The sequence below is a fragment of the Podarcis muralis genome, chromosome 3 (genome assembly GCF_964188315.1).
Source record: "Podarcis muralis chromosome 3, rPodMur119.hap1.1, whole genome shotgun sequence".
Lineage (NCBI taxonomy): Eukaryota > Metazoa > Chordata > Lepidosauria > Squamata > Lacertidae > Podarcis > Podarcis muralis.
The window spans coordinates 79,773,499-79,797,276 of NC_135657.1; the positions used below are offsets into that span (position 1 = coordinate 79,773,499).

Genomic DNA, 23,778 nt, shown 5'->3' on the forward strand with positions numbered 1-23,778 from the left:
GCCAACCATGACAACATAGCTAGAAGTTACAGCAGCATTGAACAAAGACTCTTGCGAGCTCTTCCGCTTGGGTAACATTTTGCAATATGCCCAGCACTCAGGCTGAAGAAAAACAACTTGCTTCTTTTTGTTTTTAATTTTCTAAAAAGTGACGGTATGAAGAACAAATATACATATCAATTATATACATAAACATAAGTCAGTTCAAAACGCAGTATACATACAAAATACATTAAACCTTATTGTTGAATTTTATGTCCTTTAATGGCCATGCCCATAATAATTTACATTCTGCCCTCTGGGAAGAGTGGAAGCAGCTGAGATTGTCTTTTAAGTATTAAGAAATTTATAGAATGCAGAAAAAGTCAAGTTCCCCTGCAGCAAGTGAAAAACTAAAAAACGAAGCACAGAAGTAAAACAAATAATCCGGAAATCAAAGAAAGATGTCCTTGGAAAACAATTCCAGCAGAAAACCTCACACGACCTTCAAGCGCTGGAAATACCCTTCCCATTCTAGTTATGTAGTTGGAAACAACGTCGACATCAAGATCACCTATTTAAGAAAAGGAAAAAGAAATACTAAAGTTCATGTCAGTCAAATCATTGTAGCATCTTAATCACACCCAGTTGGTCAACATTCTGTAACTACGGTGAGTAAATAGTTTGTGGAGCTGTGTTTTCTAGGCAAAGCCACTGTACCAGAAAAGAGATTTTGCATCTTTTTGCCACCTCCTATGATGACCTCCTCCTGGAAGAGTCCTCACAGCCTCTTGTTCCCTAGTATGCATTCCCTGTTGTTAAATATGCAGTGCTCTCTATATACGACATGCTACAGTAGATGCCCGAATCCAAATTGTAACATGCTTAGGGTTTCTGCACAGGATATTAATTGGCTGCTCTTTTGAAATGAAACTCTTCAGATATGGTATTCTGTTTTAAGGCTCGATCTGGAAGGCCCTACCCTCTTTAAATGCTTTTCCTTGCATTGTCACCAATGTCCACGCAGTTGCTCCTATACCAGGCCAGATGACGTGTGAAGGCTTCTATCTATTGTCTTCCTTCTCCCTGCTGACTTAAACAAACCACACAAGCAACACTAGAACTCTAGGGAGGTCTGCATGTGTGATTGGCATGTAAAAAGACTGGCACAGGAGCAACTGTGGTGACAGCAGTAACCATGCTAGGAAAAGCCTGCGTAAAACTGATCTGACTTCAGAAAATTCTTTTGTATGTCCAACACATAAATTCAAGATCAGCTTGAAGGCAAGCAGTAACACACTGAACTTTTGCTTTTAATTATTAGGTGCAATTGTTTTGAAAGTGATTGTGATTGTACTTTTACACCTGTGAAAATTTCCTCATTTTTGTTTCAAACTTAAAAAAATATATATTCTCTTGCTTTTCCCATTCTCTACTTTTGGATGAGCTCCAAAACCAACCTGAGTTAAATATTTCCTGTTGCAGCTAGAATAAATAAAGGCTTGCCTAATAGCAGCATTTTCCACACTCATGGGAGAGTGGTCTCCTACAGGGACATTAATTCCAATATACATTCTATGTGCCATATTACAGATCGCCAGGAATAACTTATACATACCGCTACTGTGGTTATTTGAGCTTCCCTTTAGCATGTGGTATCCGTCTCCTCCTCCAGCAAGGAAAGAAGGTAGCAGCACTTTGTATGTTTTTTCCAGCTGCAGTGGTTCATAGACTGGTACTCTACACTCTGTGCAAAGAACCTTTAAGCTGACCACTCTGCTTCCCGGACTTTCAGAAAGATCATACACCACCTGTATACCTATCAATGAAGCACAAGTTTGAACAGCATTTTTAGACATCAGCTCTTGCATTCTTTGGGTCTATAAAAACTTGCTTGAAAAAATAATGACGCTGGCTCTTCGGAAGTTCAGAACCAGAATAAACTGATGTGAGCACAACATTTAACCGCAGGACAGGACCACACTGCAGTGGCAGAGCAAGGGTAGCGCACATGTACTGCATGCAAAAGGTCCTGGGTTCAGCCATTGTGAAACCTTCTGCTATTCCTTAATCTAAAACCTTGGGAGCCATTGGCAAATACTCAGTGCAGATAATACTGTGTTGGGTGAAGCAATGGTCTGTCTGGGTGTTAATCTGCTTCCCATGACACACTGGATTCCAAAGCTGAATGAGTTAGTAGCTGTCTTTCCTCCAGTGATTCCTCCAGTGATCCCATATCAAGCACACTCTATAGCAAAGTAGTACCGGAGGATATTTTGCTTTAAATGCATTTAGTTTCTCCACAAATGAGTGTCTATGGTGTATAAAAATGAAAACTAATCAACAGATCCAGAAAACGGCACTGACATACATAACCACAAAGCATCATTTTTTGTTCACGTCCAATGGACTTTATTCTTCTATATAGGTTTTTTCAAAGTCTCATAAAGTAAAGCTGGTGGCTCACACAAAGGCAGCCAAACACGTATAAAAATATTCTTGTCCTAAATGGTGTGTGTGTATAGGGTTGTGTCCAATGTTAGTCATACTCAGAGTAGGCCCATTAAAATTCATGGACTTAGGTTAGTCATATTCATTTCAATGCATCTCCTTCAAGTAAGACTAACATTGGATACAATCCATAAAGTCACAATAATTCCAGTGAATTTGTTGATGTGGTCTGTGACCTAAAATCCCTACACATGAAGTAGATTTTAGTTATAAGAATTTTATTTTCATTTATTTCATTTATTAAATTTCTTCATTGCCCTTCATCCAAAGATCACAGGACAGTTTACCATCTAAAAACACAAAAATATAAATACGCCACAAACAGTTTAAAATGCCACAGGTAATTTAATTAGCCAGTATTAATATATATATATATATATATATATATATATATATATAATGTAAATATAAATTAATATTTATATTTATTGTGGGCCTTTGTGGTGAGTTCTCCCACCTTTTTTCCAGAAAAAAAACAACATGGGGGGCAGAAACTAATTGGCAGCCAGTGCAGTCGGGACAGAATTAGCCTTATGTGCTCAACTTGTCTTGTGAGCAACCTGGTCTCTGAATTCTGCACCTGCTGAAGTTTCAAAACCATCTTAAGAGGCAGCCACATGTATAATGGGTTGTAATAATCTAACCTTGAGGTTACCAGAGCATAGGCTATCCCTGTCCTAATAGGGACACAACTGGGCCACCAGCCAAAGCCGATGCAAGGCACTCTGTGCCACCGAGCCCACCTGAGCCTCAAGGAAGAGCAATGGATCCATAACTACTGCCAAGCTACATACCTGCTCCTTCAGAGGGAGTGTAACCCTACCAAGAGCAAGCCACCTCCCGTCCATCTGGTCTAGGGGACCGCCCACTAACAGTTCCCCAGACTGGATTGAGCTTCAGCTTATTGGCTCTCATCCAGTCCATTATTGAGGCAAGAAGTCCTGCTTAGTTTATCTGAATAGTGTCATAAGTGCAATGGGGTTTTGTTCTTGTCTTAATATGAGCAGTATAGTAATTGTGGCTCGTGCTTGTTTTTGCTGCTGGTGAGAGGGCATCCATGCTAGAAGCATTTGTGTACTGCTTGCTTGATGAATTGCACCACCCTTGTAAGATAAACCTAACCCTGGGATGATCTCCTGCCTGGTTCCACCACACCTAACCTTGAGAATGGGGCAACGTTCCAGATACTTCATTGTTTTAAAAGCAGAAGCAGGTAATCCTCTTACAATACTCCTTTGTGAGTATGTGTGGGTTTAGGACCTTGAACAGGCAAAGTAACTTACCTGAGACCTGCAGGAGTTCCCCTGTCCCTTCCCCATGTCTGTAAACGCTATGTTCAAATGCTTCCTTCAGAGTAGAGCCTTTGATCTGCAGCAAATCGAAAGTTCCTCCAAAAGGCAATACGGACAGCAACTCTTCCAAAGTAATAGTTCCTGAATGGGACAGGACGTTTCATAAAACAATCGGTTTTGTGTTCATAGGAGACTATGATATTGTAGATATAAGCGGTAGACAAGAGAAGGGCTAAGTTCAAACCCCCCTGGTCAGCAGTGGAGCTCACTGACTGCCTTCCAACAAGTCACAATCTTGCAGTCTATCTTACGGCACAAGCTTGTTGCAGGGACTGTAACATGAGAACCTTGCTTATGCCACGCTAAATTCACAGGATAAAGAGTAAGAATATTATAATAAATAAATACGTTTCTGATAGTTCTACCCCCACATTTATCAGTGTCTCCAGGCAGCTTATAGTATAAAATTTAAAACAAAAAGGAACAATTAAGCCATAAAAGCAGCAGAATCCCTTGTAACATGTGGAGAGTCCCCAGGGCAGGGCTACCATGTACAAGCTTATGGCATGGGGATTTTCCAAATGGGAAGGACCCATTTGGTACGGATCATGGTATTCTCCAAGTGTTTCACAAGCCTTCGTATGAAAACAATAATCATTAAATTGGTCCCCAGCGTTTCAGCATCCAGAAATGTATATTATATATCTGAATAGGTGTAAGATTGGTTTTAAAAGCATACGCTAGAAAGGTATGTATGTATGTATGTATGTATGCTCAAAGGGGAGGAGAAAGTAAAATCTTTGTCCAAGAAAAGCATTGTGAGATATAGTAGATAAACTCTAAAATAAGAATCCCTAAAACTAATTATCTTATTGAGAGAAATGTGGGGTATGAAGAGGAAATTTTAGCAGCATTCCCGTGGTGAAGAAAAAGCCTTAAACCTGGATTTACCATTCTTGCTTTGTTCATCAATGGGTCCCCGTATTCCACCACCATTTATGATGCACATCGAAACATGATTCCATTGCTTATCATCTGGATGTCTCAGGTTATTGTAAACCTAAAACATTTACACACAAAAAAAATTCCATCAGTTTCAGTCTGCGCTTTATGTCAGCTTCAAGAACTTCAGGAAGCCAGCAAAGGAAAGATCTTATAAAGTGATGGGGGAAGGGGGAAACTGGGATATTATCTAGCAACAAATCATTTACTTACACAAATAAAACAACTGTAATTAAAGACTAAAGAACATTCATAATAGTATACTAAAAATCATTTATATCAATGGACTTGGTATGGAATCAGTATAGAATAGAATCCATTATTTATTTCCAACCATCCCTTATTCTTTATCTAAGGAATTCAGGCAATGTACAGGTTCTTCCCTCTTCCTCTTTTACCTGCCCAACAACCCTGTAAAGTAGGCAAGGCTGAGAGATAGTAGCTAGCTCAAAACACCAAGTGAACTTCATTATGAGTGGGGATCTGAACCTGGAGCTTCCCGGTCCCAGCCCAACACAGACTTGTGGAGATCCAATATGAAAAATTTCAGGTTTGTTTTTTTTACATGTGCTGTTATTCTGGGAAATGCAAGCATGGCATTTCCCCCCCCCCCTGTTGAAAAGTCTACAGCTCTCTTTTTCTGCTGTTGTATTTCTGTTTCACAATTGGGGATAATTTGGTGGGCATGAAGTCCTAAACATAACTTACGTACAGCATTAAAGAAAATGGGATTTACTTCTAAGGATCACTCTGTAAACCTCACAGAATCACTTTTAGTTTTCCAACTAGCCTGTGTAAGAATACAACTGGGTATCTTTTTTCCAAGAACAGCATTGGCAGAAACTAAATTGCAATCTGACACAGGAACATTAAGTCATTAATGCACTGCATATCAACTGAAAGATGCCCTAAACTAATCTGTGGTCAATGTTTAACTGAGTCTACTAATAATTAGCTGTAGAAGGGATATCATTCTCGTCCAAACAAATTAGTGCAATCAGTCAATGATTGTTCATGAATCTAAGCAAAGTAGCCTGTACAAACAAGTCAAGTAGTTTTCTATGGAGAGCCCTTTAGACACTTCCGTGACAGGAGGGTAATGCCTGGTCAACCTAATTAATTGTGCAAATTCAGTTTTTTACAAGGCAACTATGGAAGCCCAGAATGAATCCCCTTTCCCTGGCTGCTTTAGAGGGTTGCAGGTGGCGCTGTGGGTTAAACCACAGAGCCTAGGACTTGCCAATCAGAAGGTCAGCGGTTCGAATCCCTGCGACGGGGTGAGCTCCCGTTGCTCAGTCCCTGCTCCTGCCAATCTAGCAATTCGAAAGCACCTCAAAGTGCAAGTAGATAAATAGGTACCGCTCCGGCGGCAAGGTAAATGGCATTTCTGTGCGCTGCTCTGGTTCGCCAGAAGCGGCTTAGTCATGCTGGCCACATGACCCGGAAGCTGTACTCTGGCTCCCTCGGCCAATAAAGCAAGATGAGCGCCGCAACCCCAGAGTCGGTCACGACTGGACCTAATGGTTAGGGGTCCCTTTTCCCTTTACCTATGGAAGCCCAGAATGAATCCCCTTTCCCTGGTTGCTTTAGAGGTTACTCAACCAATACAGTAAGGAAGTTTGCACCTTAAAAGAATATCCTGAAGGCTAGTCCACCTACTACTCCAAGATTTAGCTGTTCATGTGTGAGTGACTCACAACTGACAGTTCTCCCAGTCCCTTGCCACCACAATCTCTCTCATTCTTTGTAATTTGGTATATTCTGGAGTAAATAGCTCAGTCCAAGAGCTGCTGCACACAAATACCTCTTTACATGGTGTTAAAGCTATCAAAAATGTGATGTGATGTGATGCCAGTACTCACATATTGATGAATGTGCCATGGGTGTCAGCCCCAGGCAGCAAAAGGAACTGCCAATACGTTATAATGGTGAGCAATGTCACCCATAAAGACCTGTATGGATCCTAAGAAAAATTTCCCAGAGGCAAGTCTTGAAGGAAAAAGAAAGACATGCAGAAGTGAAAGTCCAACACCTCTATAAAAGCTTGGGACTTATAGCTTTCAAGCTGTTTCAGGCTTTTGTCACTAGTGAACAATTAGCTAATTCTACAGTTGTGCAATCAGCAGTTTCTGTTCGATAGTTTCAATGTCCACAGGAAGGACTAACAAGACCAAAAGCATAACAATTTCATAGCCAGCTGAACCCCAAGTGAAGATAAGCAACCCTGGCCACAAAACCACATCTTTCATATAAAAGATAAAGGTAAAGAGCCCCTGGATGGTTAAGTCCAGTCAAAGGCGACTATGGGGTTGTAGTGCTCATCTCACTTCAGGCCAAGGGAGCCAGTGTTTGTCCACAGACAGCTTTCTGGGTCATGTGGCCAGCATAACTAAACCGCTTCTGGTGCAACAGAACACCGTGATGGAAACCAAAGTGCATGGAAACGCCATTTACCTTCCTGCTGCAGCGGTACCTATTTATCTTCTTGCACTGGCATGCTTTTGAACTGCTAGGTTGGCAGGAGCTGGGACAGAGCAACGGGAGCTCACCCCGTCACGGGGATTCGAACCACCAACCTTCCGATCAGCAAGTCCAAGAGGCTCAGACTTTATATGAAACACTTTAGACTTTAAATATCAAATAATGAATCACTTAAAGTAACCTGGATTATTATCTTACCACAGCATCGCAAATTAAATTTCCCATGTTGCACTCTTGAAAGCGACATGCTTGACTTGTACCATTTAGATAAACAATCGTTTTTCCTATTTCCCGGGAAGAATAATTTTGTAGTTGAAGATGCATCTTGTCAACTTCTGCTTTCACATCCTCAGCTAAAAAAGAAGTAGGGCATGTTGAAGGTTATTACTGGCCAGGCGACTGATGAGGATGGCATATTTGTTTATCTGCAGCACATTAGTTCAGGGTTCTTTTCAGACTTGCACTCCAGAATACTCCCAACAAAGTTCCAGCTTGCAATAGTTTGGATCCAAAAGAGTCACACAGCCACTGACTTGGTTTTCTTAAAAGCAGCCCTCCCCTATTCTGTGCCATACAGTATGGCTAACTTCTTTTAGAACCAAGCAGACTTTCAGAAGCAGATGTGATATATCAGAATCAGGTTTAAAAAAAGTCAAAAGTCAAATTCCCACTAGTTGTGTCCAAACCTTTGGATGTGCCTAGAGTAACTCTTTAGAACCAGTCTTAAGTTTGGGGGAATATGCTTCTGGGTTTGTTTGGTTTTTTAAAAAATAGTGTGTGAAATTATATACTTTAAAACAAAATACTTTATATATAAATATATGTTTAATTTATAGTGGGCATAATGTGAGTTCATGGCCATCTCGCATAATTTATTTTAGAAAAGGAAAGAAGGCTAGATCCTGAGTTCTCATAACTGGAGCAACGGTTACCACATACTCCCTGCAGAAGGGAGTTGATTTTTCACTCATTTTGCCCACATGCCCTGAAGAAGCTGCTCTGGAGTGCCGAGAGACCCTCTGGAACAGTACTCAACTTGGCACCAGGGGTGGGGAATACAGGAGGAAGGGAGAATCTGCAAAAATCATTCCTCCTCCTACAACAGGAGACTCCACCATATTTCAGCCCTTTCTACAAAAGGGAGGGAGCTGTTCCGTTTGCGGAAAGACAACTTTGGATCCAACCCACAGTAAAAGGAGGAGGAGCAATAACACGACACATGACATCATGCATTTATCTAGTACTTAAATTAGGTAATCATTAATGTTATAAATAGGCGACCTACAGGAAATAAAACTCTCCTTCCCATACATACCTTCAGGAATACTGCTGTTTAGTAAGATAGGGTTTCCAGACGCTCTAATTACATCTCCTTTGTCGTTAAACACAACGTTCAAATAGCCAAGGTATTTTCCAAAAGCATAAGCTTGAACAACAGGAACGTCACGCCCATCATCTGACTTCACCGTAAATGGATATTTACCAGCTGGTATATCATTTGAAGGTGGGGTGCCTGTAAAAGTGGCCAGAGAATGAATGACCTTTTCTCCCTTCCTAGCTTTCAAAGGAAGTCCTGAATACTGATGAGGCAAGCACATCAACTGATAGTGATATTTAGGGTGCAGAAAGAAATTGCTTGTGTGTGAAAGCAAGAAACATAACATGTATACAGCATCTAGGCAAGTTGTCAGATCATTCCCTTCTCCCTTCTTTCCCACGTCAACAGTTGATTTGGAGCTTCACTCTGAGACAGTCAACAATGTCTGTGGGTCATCAGGCAGTTCCCCTTTCCTCAGCTCCTACTCAATTCAGCAGCTGATCAGGGGAATCAGAGGCTTCCATTCTGCTCACCAGCACTAATTGTGTTTTGAGAATTATATATCTCACTTCTATATACAATACACTTCTATTTGGGTGTAATCCCCAGCATTAGTGATTTAGGATCCAAATACACCTAACCTTAATAAGACAATTAGCAATCAGGCTGTGCTTTTTCAAAAATGTAGCTTTAGCTGTTTTGCAGTTGTTTTATTCTTAGCTAATGTTAGTCACCCTGAAAAGGTAGGGAAGGGAATACATAAATCTTCCTGCACCATGTCACACTTCACATCTTCAGGGGCAAAGAGAAATGAGGGTCAGGAAAAGCCTTGATGCACACATGCACTGGACATCCACATGATTCATCCCTTTGACTGCTTGGCTTTGGAATCCGAGAGCCCGGAGAAAAACATGTTATTCTTTCCTAACAGAAAAATAATAAATGGTGAGATGTAAGTCCCCAAATGGTGAACTTTTTCCTTTTCAATTACCTCATGTGCACTGTTTGGTTGAGATGCTGTGTCACTAAACACACACTTCAGCAGAAGTGGGGTTTTTTTTAAAAAAAAGTTTCGTTTTATTTCGCTCCCACATTCCTTTTCTAAAGGCAGTATGTTTCACTGCAGAACATTGTCAGTGATTAAGGCAATAAATATATTTCTGACTGAAAGTGCTACTAAGACATTGATGGGTGCACTGAAAACACTGCCACTAGATTTTATATTCTACACCCAGCATCTCGTTGCCATGAATGATTCTTTCTGAATGCAGGCACTGATCTCTCTACTTGTCTCAGAACTAGACTCCTGGACAGCTCCCAAATTCACTCATTAATAGTGCCAGAAAACGCAACATGTAGCTGCTGCTGGTTTCTCAACTTTCAACAGCAACAACAAAATCCATTTCAACAGCAACAACACAATTTGGAACATTTCAATAGGCCAAAGAGCCTGTAGAGTCTAAATAGCTCCACCTGCATATGGGCTTAGCCAAGCAGTTGTGACAAGAGATAAAACTTAATAATGTTCAGACTTCCTTTTATTTCAGGTATTCATATGATGCTCAATATTCAGAATATATATCCTGAGGGATAGCTCAGTCAGCAGAGCTGTGGGTTCAGTCAGGGATGTGGGTTCGAGCCCCACGTTCCTGCTTTGCAAAGGGTTGGACTAGATGACCCTTGTGGTCCCTTCCAACTCTATGATTCTAATATTCAGAGGTTTGTCAGCAAGTATAACAGTATCAGTCACAAGCACAATGCTGCATGTTCCAAATTGGGAAATTAATGTAAAGGCTAGGCTTGGTGCACTTATCAAAATGTTAGGTATGCTTTTTGGATGTGTATACTCACGTATGTTCTTTCTATGTCAAGTAATGTATTAGTGAAGTCATCTTCTTCCTTTAAAAAAAGGCTTCAATGCTTCTACCCAAGCTTCTAAGAATACCTCTACCTTTTCTTTATAAAGTGCCTTTATAATTCTACAGATGTTTTCAATCCCTACAATGCATTATGAACGATCTGTAAATGGTGTGTGTGAGAATGAATGTTTAGCTTAGTAAAGAATGCTCAGATCAGGAAGGAGGCAACACACAATGTTAATTTTATCAGAAAGTCTGGTATGTAAAACTAAAAAAAGACACACTTCAGAGTTTGAGGTATCTCATTTCCTATTGATAAACAACAGCACAGCACCCGGCTACACCCTTATAACTAAAGTAAGTGTGACTTCTGCCCGGAAAAAGACCCCCAAATCAGCACTGGTGTTACTAGACTAATGTCAGTCTGTGGTCAGAGTAACAAAGTGTGTGATATAGAGTGGCTTGAGGAACATAGAGCTGAGAAACCCTCATAGCTGGGAAAAAGTATATGAGATCCTGGGTGAAAGACATAACTTTTGCCAGATACATGTGTGTGAAGTCTATCTAGATCCACCTGGAGCAGCATGAGTCATCTGATCACAACACCCTGCCTGACCTCAATGCTTCCTCTTCAGCACTCTGAACTCCTAGACTGCCAACCTAGCACTAAGAATACCCATCTCTGTAACTACAGCTCTTGCAGTGCAGGGGTGGGGCGAGAGAGACAGAGAGACTGTACCTGCAAGCTATTTTGTTTTCTGAACTGTATTCAATAAATGCGGTTTTACTAGTTTTTGAGGTTGGGCTCTGCACACACCATTTTATATAGTGAAGAATGCAAAGGAGTGGGAATGTATGCACCCATAGCTATTGAATACACATGTACACTAAAACATTAAAGTAGCAGGACAAAGGCATTAGCATTGCCCATGCTAAGGACAACTAGGAAATCAAAATGTTTTCAATTTGGCCCAGCTAAAGGCAAACAGAACATCCAGGGAATCAAAGTCTATCCCTGCTAGAGATAGAAGGAGGACCAAGGAAGGAAATAGATTTCTATGCTCACGTTTAGGCAAAAGGAAAGCCACTGGGATGAGATTCTTGCCCGTTTCAGCAAAATAAAAATAAATCAAAAGATTGGGAAGAAATTCTAAACAGGAATCAGAGCAAACTATGTTCAAAAGAAAACCCAAAGCTTCACTCAGCTCCATCAACTTTGCCTTTTATAGTCAAATCCTCCCTATAAAATTGTGGAAGTTCGGGGGGGGGGAGTATTATAAAAAGCTGAAGACGCTCATTAGCAAATAAATTCCATAGCGTGGCTATTGTGGGGGAAACTATAGGTTAAAAGTTTCACTCCCAATCAGATATACAACAATAATCTGTGAATGTGAATTCAGCAGACCAGGTTCTGAAAGCCAGAAGCTTTACAGGTATATCTGAAAAAAGCAAAGTGTTTGTGCCATCTGTACATGACCAATGTTATAATTAGAATAGAGTGAACAGTGGGAAATGGAATGGTGTTTTTTTCCTGAACACATCCTGGAAAAGTTTCCAATTTCTGAGCCAATTTTGAATATTGCTGAGGTGAGTTATCCCACCACTATTTCTGAAAGGTTTTAAAAACAAACCACCGTTTGAGAGGAACATTTCACACACAGGAAAGTTTACCCTGATCTAGTATGAGGGAGGCTGGAGAAATCACTAAACAATCCTGGAGGAAGGTGTTAGACGGGAGAGAGAGAGAGAGTGAGACAAAGTTCATATTTATTCTGGACCAAGGGCAGGAAAGACACATAGACACAAGCAGAAACAGGAGAGGACAGAGACATGATTCATTTGTGTACAGCTATGCAAGCCACTGGAAAAAGGCCCAGCATCCTTAGTGCTTAGCAGCAAACCAAAAGCCAACCACTTCCTGAGGAGAAAATGAAACTCTGATGAATGAATAAAAGACTGAAAGCTATGACCAAGGTAAATTCAAGATGTTGAAAAAAGAAACACGTAAAAACTGAACAAGAAGTGTCACTGAACCTACAAGAAGTGTTGCTGATATTTCATTGATCTTTTATGCTTCTCAAATAACAGCACAATTCTATTAATGTCTGCTTAGAAGATCTAGTCAGTTCATTGGGCATCTTACCCCCATTGTGTACATGATGCCTTCTAGATGCTGATAGACTACAAGTCCCTTCATTCATGGCCATTGGACATGCTAGCTGAGGCTATAGAGAGTTAAGATTCCTATAGCAGGGGTCCTCAAACTACAGTCCGCGGGCCAAATCTGGCCCGCCAGGGTCCTGAACCCGGCCTGCCTGGCAATTGCAGAACCCATAGCACTCCTCCTTCCTGTTGCCCAGATGGCTACAGCCAATGCGAGCTTCCTTCCCTCCTTCCCTCTGAACCACTACTACTGCAAGCAGCTGGGTCCAATCCTTTCCGGCTTCTCCTCAGACCACACTCTCCAGCCCCATCCCACTTGACTGCTCATCAATCCCATTGCAATCCCAGGTGCGCGTGCGCATGGGCACACCAGGGAGGGGTGTGTGTGCATGAGAGAGAGAGAGAGACTGCTGGCACTAGTGGCAGCTCCCTCAAACCACTGGGAAGGGACAGCCGGTTCGGCGGCAGCCTCTGTGGCAGTGACCACAATCCCCCCTCCCACCTGGCTTCTCCTTCTCCACACACACACACACCACCTCCTCCTCCTCTTCAGTTGCCAGGTGAAGCAGGTCCAAAGGGGGCGGGACTGGCCCATGGACCAGCCAGGCCTGGAGCCAAGCCCAGAGGAGCCGGCTCCGAGGAAGGCCTGTGGAAATGCGGGCATAGCGCGAAGGCGCAGCGGCTATCGCCAGCACTGCAGCCGGGTCCGGGGCACCGGGTCTCTCGCTGGAGGGCACTGAGGGAGGAGCAGCCAGATGCTTTCCTTTCCTCCCTCTTATTTGGTCACCCTCCTCTCTCTCTCTCTCTCTCTCTCTCTCTCTCTCTCTCTCTCTCTCTCTCATATTGAAATACTTATAAGTTTATGTTGATTTAAATCGTTCTTCATTTTAAATATTGTATTGTTTTTCCTGTTTTTTGTGCACTACAAATAAAATATGTGCTGTGTGCACAGGAATTTGTTCGTATTTTTTTCAAACTATAGTCCGGCCCCCAACAGTGTCTGAGGGACAGTGAACTGGTCCCCTGTTTAAGAAGTTTGAGGAACCCCGTCTATAGCATCTGAAGGGCACCAGGTTAGGAAAGACTGATGAAGGACATCAGGAGGAAAAAAACCTCTACACTAGACTAGTTTCAAGGTTTAATCTTATACTTTCAAATGTTCAGTTCCCACGACAGTTTCTTCCAAACATGCCTAGCTGTACCACAATGACGAGCACGAAGAATTAAATATTTAGCACCCTGTTATAACTGCTGAGACATAGCTACAACAATTAGCTACAAACATAGCTACAATAATAAGTACTAACCAATCAGAATCCCCTCTTTTTGCCAAGGAAATGACATACCTGTATAAAGAAAGGTGTTTGTATGTCCCCCAACTACAACATCCACACCTCTCACTTTTTGAGCAATGTTTTTGTCCACAGTAAAACCAGAGTGACCGAGTGCAATGATTTTGTTGACTCCTAAAGTTATAAGTTTGTCCACTTGTGGCTGTAATGCTGTAACTTCATCTTCAAATGTTAAATCCGGCCCTAAAAATCCAGAAAAAAATGCATTAATGTTTTGTATTTTATTTTATTCTCACAAAATGATTTGCCAAAGCACATGAACAAATATATTATACATATATAACGTATATACTATACATAACATTCTCTCTTGGTTTAACAAGTTCCTTTCAAGTACAGTGGTACCTCAGGTTACATACGCTTCAGGTTACATACGCTTCAGGTTACACACTCCGCTAACCCAGAAACAGTGCTTCAAGTTAAGAACTTTGCTTCAGGATAAGAACAGAAATCGGGCTCCGGTGGCGCGGCAGCAGCAGGAGGCCCCATTAGCTAAAGTAGTGCTTCAGGTTAAGAACGGACCTCCAGAATGAATTAAGTACTTAACCTGAGGTACCACTGTAATGGAAGTTACACTGATACATTGCTAATTTGCTAGCTCCGTAGTTCTGTGGATCCCTCATATGACAGGAAATCATTTGGTTGCTTTAGCAGAAAGTGGATGGTATTCAAATAAAATCATTGTGCAAGCAGAACAACTTCCACTTGTGCAAGGGGACATCTCCCCAAGGTCCTGACAAGAGAAGTTTGAAAACAGAAGTTAATGGACTACACAGAAATGGCGAAACTTACCAGGAGAATAAGAAATCAAGGAAAAAATTCTTTTTAGACAGGAATGGAAATGGTTTTTTGAGTGTTTACAAACAAACTGTAAACAGATTAAGACATTGGCAGGATTACTGTAAATACCTGCTATATATATATATACGGGAATAGATACATAAAAGAATATGTTGAGATAATTTGGAGTATGCAGGAAGATGAAAAGAAAGGTAAAGAACCACAGAAAGAGGGGGAAGGGAGCCGGAGTTTAAAATGTTAAAATTATGATTGGATAATTGTTGTCATATATATAAATGAAACTTATAATTTAAAACTTTTTTTAAAAAGGGGGGGACATCTCCTCGCCCCCAGCACACACTGTACACTCTCCCCAAACCAGCTCTGGAGGGTAGGGGTAATATCAATTAAAACATTATGCAGCAAGCTATCCCCACAAAAATAATGCTAATAAGGAGATTCAATCTACCCTAGCCTCCAGTGTTCCAGACACCTTCAGAAACAAGAAGACCGTAAATAATGTGCCAACATCAGAGTAGAATCAGGAAACCATGTTCCCATTATTAATTTTGGAACTATTAGCAGGCTCTTTATGTTCCCATTATTAATTTTGAAACTATTAGCAGGCTCTTTATGTTCCCATTATTAGTCAGTACTAGAACAGCTACAGAACGTATTCATTCACCAAAGCATTTATGTAGCAGTTTGCTAACATGCAGTCAATCAGCAATTCCTTACTCCTGGATATGAAATAGCAGTGGATATCGGCTATTGGACATGAACGAAGAACACGTGTCTAAACAAAAATGGCTGCCCTCATTTTGGCCCCGGGTTTGTATGACACTGAGCAATAGCTTAGGCTTTGTTCCATGTTCTCACAATAATAATGGAAATGATACACGAAAGGATTCCCAGAAAAGCAAAAGGCTGAGCTGCATGGAACACCATCTGGTAGCTAATAAAGCCAACAGCCTTTTGCTCTGGGCTCTGGAGTAAAGAGCGGCATTTCCTTTTAGCTCAGAGCAAATGCAGCTTTCTTGGCCTGATGATTTTGCATTTGTACAGCCTATATATCTATATCCTTTTGAAATTCATGCAAATGTCTTAAGTTGCTTGGACAAGGTGATTTCACAATTCTTCCCCAAGGAGGAAAGGGAGAGGTTACAAAAAGCCCCAGATCTTTCACCAGAGGACAGATGTGTTTTTTTGAAATACACATGAACAGTACAGGAAGATATGAATCCGAGCTAATGACTCCTGGTAGAAATTACTAACTAATTAACCATTAAATAACCATTGGGCAGGTTTCAAATAACGAGTCCTGTTCTCTTTTGCAATGGGTCTTCCTTCCCCTCCCCTCTCCTCCCCACCCACCCACTATAACTGGCTGGGGTGTGTCAAGAGAACCCCTAGAACAGCATACATCTGGCAAGCCAAAATACTGTAGATTCCAGTGTATTAGGCGACTGGGCGTCTAAGACAACCCCCAACTTTTGCTGTTCAATTTTAGAGTTTTAGAGTTATAGAGTGTGAGTGCTGCCAGGGGCAGAGCGTGCACCCCTCCACTGCCTCTGCCATCGCAGCAGCAGCAGCCCAAGGCGAGGTGTTTGGCTGGCGGGCAGGCGAGCGAGCGCCGCGCTCGGAAGGACTTTCCGCGTCCCCTTCTGTGGGGAGGGAGGAGGAGCGATGGCTGAAGGGGCGCCTCTGCTCACTGGCTTCCTCTCCTCCTTCCCAAAGTGTATACCCGGCATATAAGATGACCCCCGACTTTTGGGGTGATTTTCCAGGGATAAAAAGTCGTCTTATACACCAGAACATACGGTACTTGTCTTGATGACTGCCTTAGCACAATGTTGAATTCCTCTCATAATCTTTGAGACCTGCCCAGATGCCTGTGACTGGATGACACATTAAGCTGATAATTAAACAAAGATCTAAATAGATGAAAACCGTGTATGTGTGTGTATATATATATGGGGGGGGGGAATCATCTGATTCCACTATAGTCACACATATCTGGTGCTCACTTTTTATCTTACTTTGAGCACCATTTAATATCATTGCTACAGGAAGAAGAAATAAAATAGGGTGGGAGTCACATGATTCAAAATAAATATATTTATTTGCATAATTTCTACATAAGCATTAAAAGAAAGAATACCTGGATTTGAAAGGACAGGTGTCTCCTTTGAGGTATAGCCAACAATTCCCACTTTTTCTGAGCCAACTTCCAGAATTTTGTAAGGAAGGAAATATCCTGTGATGTTGCTTGCTAGTTTCTGGTTTGCTTTAATGTTTGCACTTACAACAGGAAACTTAACATTTTTCAGCAGTGGATCCAATAATCCATTCACACCGTTGTCAAATTCATGGTTCCCGATTGTCTGCACAACATAAAAGAAAAGAAAAATAGAATCTTTTATTGACAAGAAGTTCCCGCAATCATGAAAAGCAAAGTACAGCATAATGACATATTTTAAAATCTACGCTGTGATCCATCCAGTTCTAACACATGAACAGTATGCTATACCCAAATAGTATCTTTTCAAGCTCTCTTACATCTATTTCAGTTCAGCTACTAATATTTGGAGGTGCATCAACACAGTTCTTCAGTCTCTGAAACGCTAAGATTTAAAAACCTGTGGCCCTCTAAATATTGCTGTACTTCCACTCCCAAAACCCCCAGGCCGGTGTGACCAATGGTCAAGCCTGGTGGAAGTTGGAGTCCAGCAATATCTGGAGGTGAATAAGTCCCTCAGCCCCATTTTCAAACAAGAACAGTGTCAGCATCCTCTCCAATTGTCACAATGGACTAGATTTGGAATTTTGAGCCAATGAGTAATTGTATTTAAGAATTTAAAATATTTGGAATTTCAGTGGCCCTCAATAATTTCTTTAGAATGCTTAAATTTCTTTATCTTTTTGCAAGGTTGAAATCAAGGCTCTCCCATAACCATCTTTAACCAGACTGCTCACCAAAGGAACACATTTGGGTGTAGCAGTTGCCTGACTTCAGTTTCAACTATAGGTTGAGTCTTTTAAAAGAGGCCCCGTGGGACATGTGTACTCTGTATCCACAGGCCTCTTTTAAAGGACTCACCCTGTATAACTGTAAAAAGCACTTCAAGATGACAGTGCTTGCTGAAGGAAAAGAAAGGGACTTTTATCCTGCTGTCTTTATCCTTCTACCCTCTTCCTGGTTTAATTTTGAAGACCAGTAAGCAACTGAATGATCTTGCACCCTTTATTCCCCTGAGCCAAAGATCAATCTGCCCAATCAACACTGCAAAGCATGACAAAATATGTGCCTACTCACCATGGCTTCAGCAGAAAAGATTTGGAAATGTATGCAAATATATCCCTGTAATTTATTGCTCTCTTTTTTTAAGCCATGGTGTAACAAGCTACTCTGAAGAGCCAATATTTCCAAGCAGCTTCCTTCTACACTTCCCAGGGCAAATCATTTCTCCGATTTCCACCCTTTTAGGCAATGACAGGGATTCTTGAAATATGAAACGCACCATTCAGGCAATGCCTGGCCTTGCATCCCTGTCCCTTGTGTGCTTAGGGCAGGATACAATGTTATAAACATGATACTGTATTCTACATGTAGTGTTATTAAGTTGGACTGACATGGTAGGCTGATAAACATATTTACACAGCTAACCACAATATGGCTCAATAATACTTTCAGAGAGGTTTGTGTCTGTTTACAGTAGGCACCTATTCATCTATTGTGGTCTGCATGGAAGGCACCAGATAACACATTGTACTATGTTGCAGTGTGCTGAAGTCATGTTTACCCTCTTTTCTCCACAACAAGTGCAGTGCAGACCAAACAGAGCTGCCCACACTGTGATTTGGATGTGGAAACAAACAACTTGAAGCTACTTAAAATGCCAAGAACAAGACCTAGAATGGATTTAAAATATATGATACTTCACATGCTTAAAATAGAATGAAAGCTTGAGCAAAACAACTCAGCACTGCTTACAAGCCTGATTTGTCCAGAGCTGATCGCCCACATGTTATGTGTTCCCAATAAAAGCAGATAAAATCTGTATATTATAAAAGTAGCATCTAAGCAAATAGTGAAATTTTCAGCAATGAAGTATTTAGAATCTGGCTTGTACACATTCCAGAATTTTCTGTATGCTTTGAGACTGAAACAAACATCTGCTTTTACTTTGCACATATAATTGAGAGCAGGACTCTTTCAATCTTGTACATTTCATTTCTTTTTACAGATTATTTCAAAATAGTTCCCACTATGCTTAAACAGATTTCACCAAAGAAAAGCAATTTGGGAATCCAAAACCACATCCCATGTATCTTTATGCAATAGTTTTTTTGTCATTTATCCAGAAACCAAAAACAGTAGTGCCAAGCAAAGATGGGACTGGCTTTAGCTTGGCCCCCAAAATCTCCACCCTAACCCTGTGCTGCTTAGGAGAGGGAACGAGGTATGGCATAATAATCTCAAATCCGATGGCTCTGCTGTGCCAGCCAACGCTTGGATAAAAGGAGGACAAGATGTTCCCTTGCCCAGACACTGCAAGTTATATATCTACGTCTCCTGTTGCTCTCTCATCTCACAAAAACAGATTAAAAGACCTTCTCTTCCTAGAGATTTTCATATTGATCGGAATGAAAGGGTGTACTGCAATTCACACCACAGAATGAGAAGAAGAGATGAGTCCAGTATCCATCCCAGCCTTCTCTCTCACATTTTCTTTCAAGTAATCTTATATTCCCATTCACTTAAGTTTAGTGCCAAGTGCTTAACTCCTTGTTGCCACACTGCCTGCAGAGGTTTGATAAGTGGAACAGATGTTCTTATATTCCCATTCACTTAAGTTTAGTGCCAAGTGCTTAACTCCTTGTTGCCACACTGCCTGCAGAGGTTTGATAAGTGGAACAGATGTGAGCAGGCTGTTGTCACAAAGCAAAATAGCCACCTTTCTAGATTCAGTGACACATTTAAGAGTGTGTTTTTTTCTAGAGGCCAGAATAACGGCAAATTCCTATGCGCAACCGGCAGAAGTGTTTCCTGAAAGTATATACCCCCGAGGATACAAGGGGCAACAATCATTTAATATAATCACGTTAAGATAGGATACCATGACAATTACACTGGACAAAGCTCGCAAGTTATGGAAGAAGCAGGCAGTACAGTTGTTAACAGCACTGGATTTTGGGATACTGTAGTATTAGGTCTTGGTTCACTATTTCTTCATCATCCCAACAGTCTTCCCATGTGGAATTACGTTTTCTACGTCCATCTTTGGTCTTGCTCTGTTTTGTCTTATTAATAGCCGCTGCTAGGAATAATTCAATGTGAGCAATGTGATGCACACTGGGGCAAAAGAATTCTAATTTCACATATATGCTCATGGGACCTGAACTGGTGGTAACTGATTTGGAACTAGACCTTATATACCTTGACAGAGGTATATGAAATTATGCATGGTATGGAGAAAGAGAATTGGGAGAGGGGTTCTCCCTCCCTCTCTCTCTCTCTCTCTCTCTCTCTCTCTCTCCCTCCTATACTGCGAGAGCTTGTAGCCATCAATTGAAACTGAATTGCTGGAAGAATCAGGGCAGTCAAAACAAAGCTCTTCTTCTGTCAATGCATAATGCCTTCTGTGGGACTATCAGATTTTACTCTCACGAGATGTAGTGATGGCCTTCAGCTTGGATAGCTGTGAAAGAGGATTAGACAAATTCATGGAGGACAAGGCTATCTGTGGCTGCTAACCATGATGGCTATAACAAAAAAAAAAATTCCTTCCAGTAGCACCTTAAAGACCAACTAAGTTAGTTCTTGGTATGAGCTTTCGTGTGCATGCACACTTCTTCAGATACACTGAAACAGAAGTTGCCAGATCCTTCTATATAGTGAGAAGGTGGGGAGGGGTATTACTCAGAGGAGGGTGGGGATGGGTGATTGGCAGATAGCTGTGATGAGCCTGTTGACGACTATTAACGACTGCAGTAGGTCTTACAGGAAAAAGCAAGGGGTGAGAAGGTGAAAAATGGCTTTGTCATGTATAGTGAGATAAGAATCCAATGTCTTTATTCAGGCCAGGTGTCTCCATGGTTTTAAGTTTGGTAATGATTTGCAATTCAGCAGCTTCTGTTCTACAACCGCATTTGGAGGCAGTATGCCTCTGAATACCAGTTGCTGAGAAGAGAACTGCTGCCCTCAGGTCCTACTTAAGAGGCTTCCCATAGGTAAATTGGTGAGTAGAGGATGCCAGATGGCCTTTAGCCTGCTAAAGATGGGCTCTTGCCAGAACTTCCCTAGTGTGTATGTACAGCATAGAATAAGCCACATTTGCCATGGAAAATGGCAGACGTAATCCTGAGGTATCCCTGAGGAATTTCCAATATGTGTTATTCTATCCCTCCAAATACTCTACCTCTAACTGCCTTGAGGCTCCATAACAATTAATCAATCAAAATGTATTTATATCTTCTCTCAATAAAATATCATCAAGAGCGCTTCGACGTAAAATTAAATTATTACCAAGGCTGCTTCAACGAAGAATTAAAACAGCATATCTAAATCACATTGGTATCTTCTAATCTAAGGCAACTAAGCAGCAGTCTAAAAACCATTTAAAAAAACAACAACACAACCCTGGAAATATAAAAGCATTTTAATTTTGTGGCTAAAAGTTATTAAATTTGTAATCAGGTGAATTCATAAAGAGAAAGGACACTTCACTCCTGGAACACCATGATCAAATAATCCCGTATCTGGCTGCTACCAACTTAAGTTCACAAGTCAGGCCTCAAATAATGGTTTTAATATTAGAGCAGGGCATATAGCAGTATAGTAGATGGTCTTCCAAATGCCATGGTTCCAGACTTACAGCTTTAAAGGTTAAAAATCTGCAGCACTTGGAATCAGCGGTGCAGCTAAGTATTTTAGACTCTGAACTTAATGTCCAAAGTCTAAAAGGGCATTTCAGGGGCTCTTGCTGTTTAGATGGGAATGTGTATTACTTAACTCACGTGTGTGGTAAGCCAGCTCTGCTGCATTTGAAGGCCCTCCTGCTCATTCTTCTGAGTGGGGGACCCTTGATGTCTTGCCCCAAAGTCCTGATCTGATGGCACTATCACTTTTATTTCTGCTCAGCAGCAGTCTGGAAGCCAGTGGAGTTTGCTAAGTACTGCCGAGATAGGTTCATTTTTGGATATACAAATTAACAGCTTCACATATGTATTCTGGGCTTGTCATTAACACATCCAAGTCTTCAGAGGCAGTTCCATGTAACCGACAGCAGTAGGTAGGTGATAGCTGGATCTGAACAAAGGTGCAACTACTCCAGCACTTTCTTTCCAACAGCAGGCCTGCAGCTCCTCTGCACCCAGAGATTAGGCTAAATCATGGGTGTGCTTCATTTTTTTCTTACATGGAGGTAAAAGAATAGGCACCAGGGTGTGCTTTTCTGGAGCATCTCCTCCAAAATCCCAACCTCTTCTAGAGGAGCTTCTCAGGGCTGAGTCTCACATCTTCTGGTTGTGGCTGGCTGCTGGCCTTCTCCACTACTTAAGAAGAAAGGATTCCTCCCTTCAAGGTGTCCAGCTGATCTCTTAAGGTCCACAGCTTAATTTTATTATCATGCATATGGTGCAGGTAGTGTTTACAGGATCTGAAGCGCTCAGTGTTTGGAAAAGCTGCCTCAAAGTAAAGCTGACCAAATAGAATCAAGGCGGAAAGTGGAAAAGCTGAAGGGAGATGACTGTTGTTGTTGGTTAGTATCCAACCCCTGGAACCGTGAAAAAATGGTTCAGACTCTTGCTTTTTGCTACCCTAAATAGAAGAGCGTCATTACCTCTGCCCTGAACCTGTCGCCTGCCAATCAACTACCTGAGGGGAACCAGAGTCCCTTCAGCTATGAAGGGGAAAGAAAGAAAACCGGCCTCTTCTCATGCCTGCTCAGAACTTTCTTATGGCCTCCCTCCATACTGGAGCACGTCCAGTTGGGAGGACCCAATGGCGCCACAGAAAGTTTTTTTTGGGGGGTGGGGAGCGTGCCAGACCCTCGCGCCCCACCTGACGGGTTTGCCCCCCTCTCTCGCCCCCCCCCCCGCTTACCATTGCGTCATAGCCGAGGAGGTTCATGAAGCGCACCACCTCCTGCCCTTTGAAGAAGCTGAACCACACGGTGCCCTGGTACTGGTCGCCGGCGTCGAGGAGCAGCACGTTGCGCTGCGCGGCGCGGATCCGGCGGATCTCGGTGGCGCGTCGCGCGACGCCTCCGTAGCAGTCCTGCCCGACGCATTTGCCCGAGTCGCGGCTGGTCTGCTCCACGCGGGCGTGGACGTCGTTGGTGTGCAGGATGGTGAGCTCGAAGGCGCCGGCCGAGCAGGCGCAAAGCGCGCCCAGCAGCAGCAGCGCGCCCAGGCTCCGCGCGCAACTCTGCCCCGCGCGCCGCCGCTGCCTGAGGCTCTCCATGAGGGAAAGCAGCGCGCGCTCCTTGCCCCTCGGCGCACTGACTGGCACTGGGGAGCGCAGCTGCCGACCGAGGCGCTTGAGGCGCAGCCCGGCGGGGCGGGGAGGAGCTTGACTCCCCCTCCAATCAGGACTAACCCCCCGCCGCGAGTTCCGCGGGTGCTGCCTGCCAGGGAAGGTCTGGCTGGCTCCTTGGGAGACTCCCTTCCCGCCTTCGCCTTCCCGGCTTAGTCAACTTTTCCTGAGAGGAGTCTTGGCATCCTTGGGCACTTTTCTGGGCAGATCTGGGGAGGCTTGCTCGTTTTGTCATTTCTGTTTGTGAACTCCGGGCACCAAGCACTCCTTAAACCAGGACTGGGACGACTACAGTACTACTACTACTACTAAATGCAACATTACACAATACATAATTACATATGGTAATACAAAACAAAATTCCTTCCAGTAGCACCTTAAAGACCAACTAAGTTAGTTCTTGGTATGAGCTTTCGTGTGCATGCACACTTCTTCAGATACACTCATACATATGGTAATGTTTCGCTTGACATGAAGTCTCCAGTCCTTGTTCTGAACCCAG

General features: G+C 42.3%; 1 protein-coding gene across 1 annotated transcript; it reads right to left on the reverse strand.

Moving 5' to 3' along the window:
• Positions 1-121: 121 nt before the first annotated feature.
• NT5E (5'-nucleotidase ecto) lies at positions 122-23,250 on the reverse strand. Its single transcript, XM_028722916.2, has 9 exons — positions 22,845-23,250; positions 16,899-17,121; positions 13,952-14,140; positions 8,581-8,778; positions 7,464-7,618; positions 4,734-4,842; positions 3,774-3,923; positions 1,598-1,798; positions 122-553 (listed from the first exon to the last, which is right to left on the reverse strand). Exons 1-9 carry the CDS (start codon positions 23,202-23,204, stop codon positions 393-395), a joined length of 1,746 nt encoding a protein of 581 aa, XP_028578749.2. The 5' UTR covers positions 23,205-23,250; the 3' UTR covers positions 122-392.
• Positions 23,251-23,778: the final 528 nt, after the last annotated feature.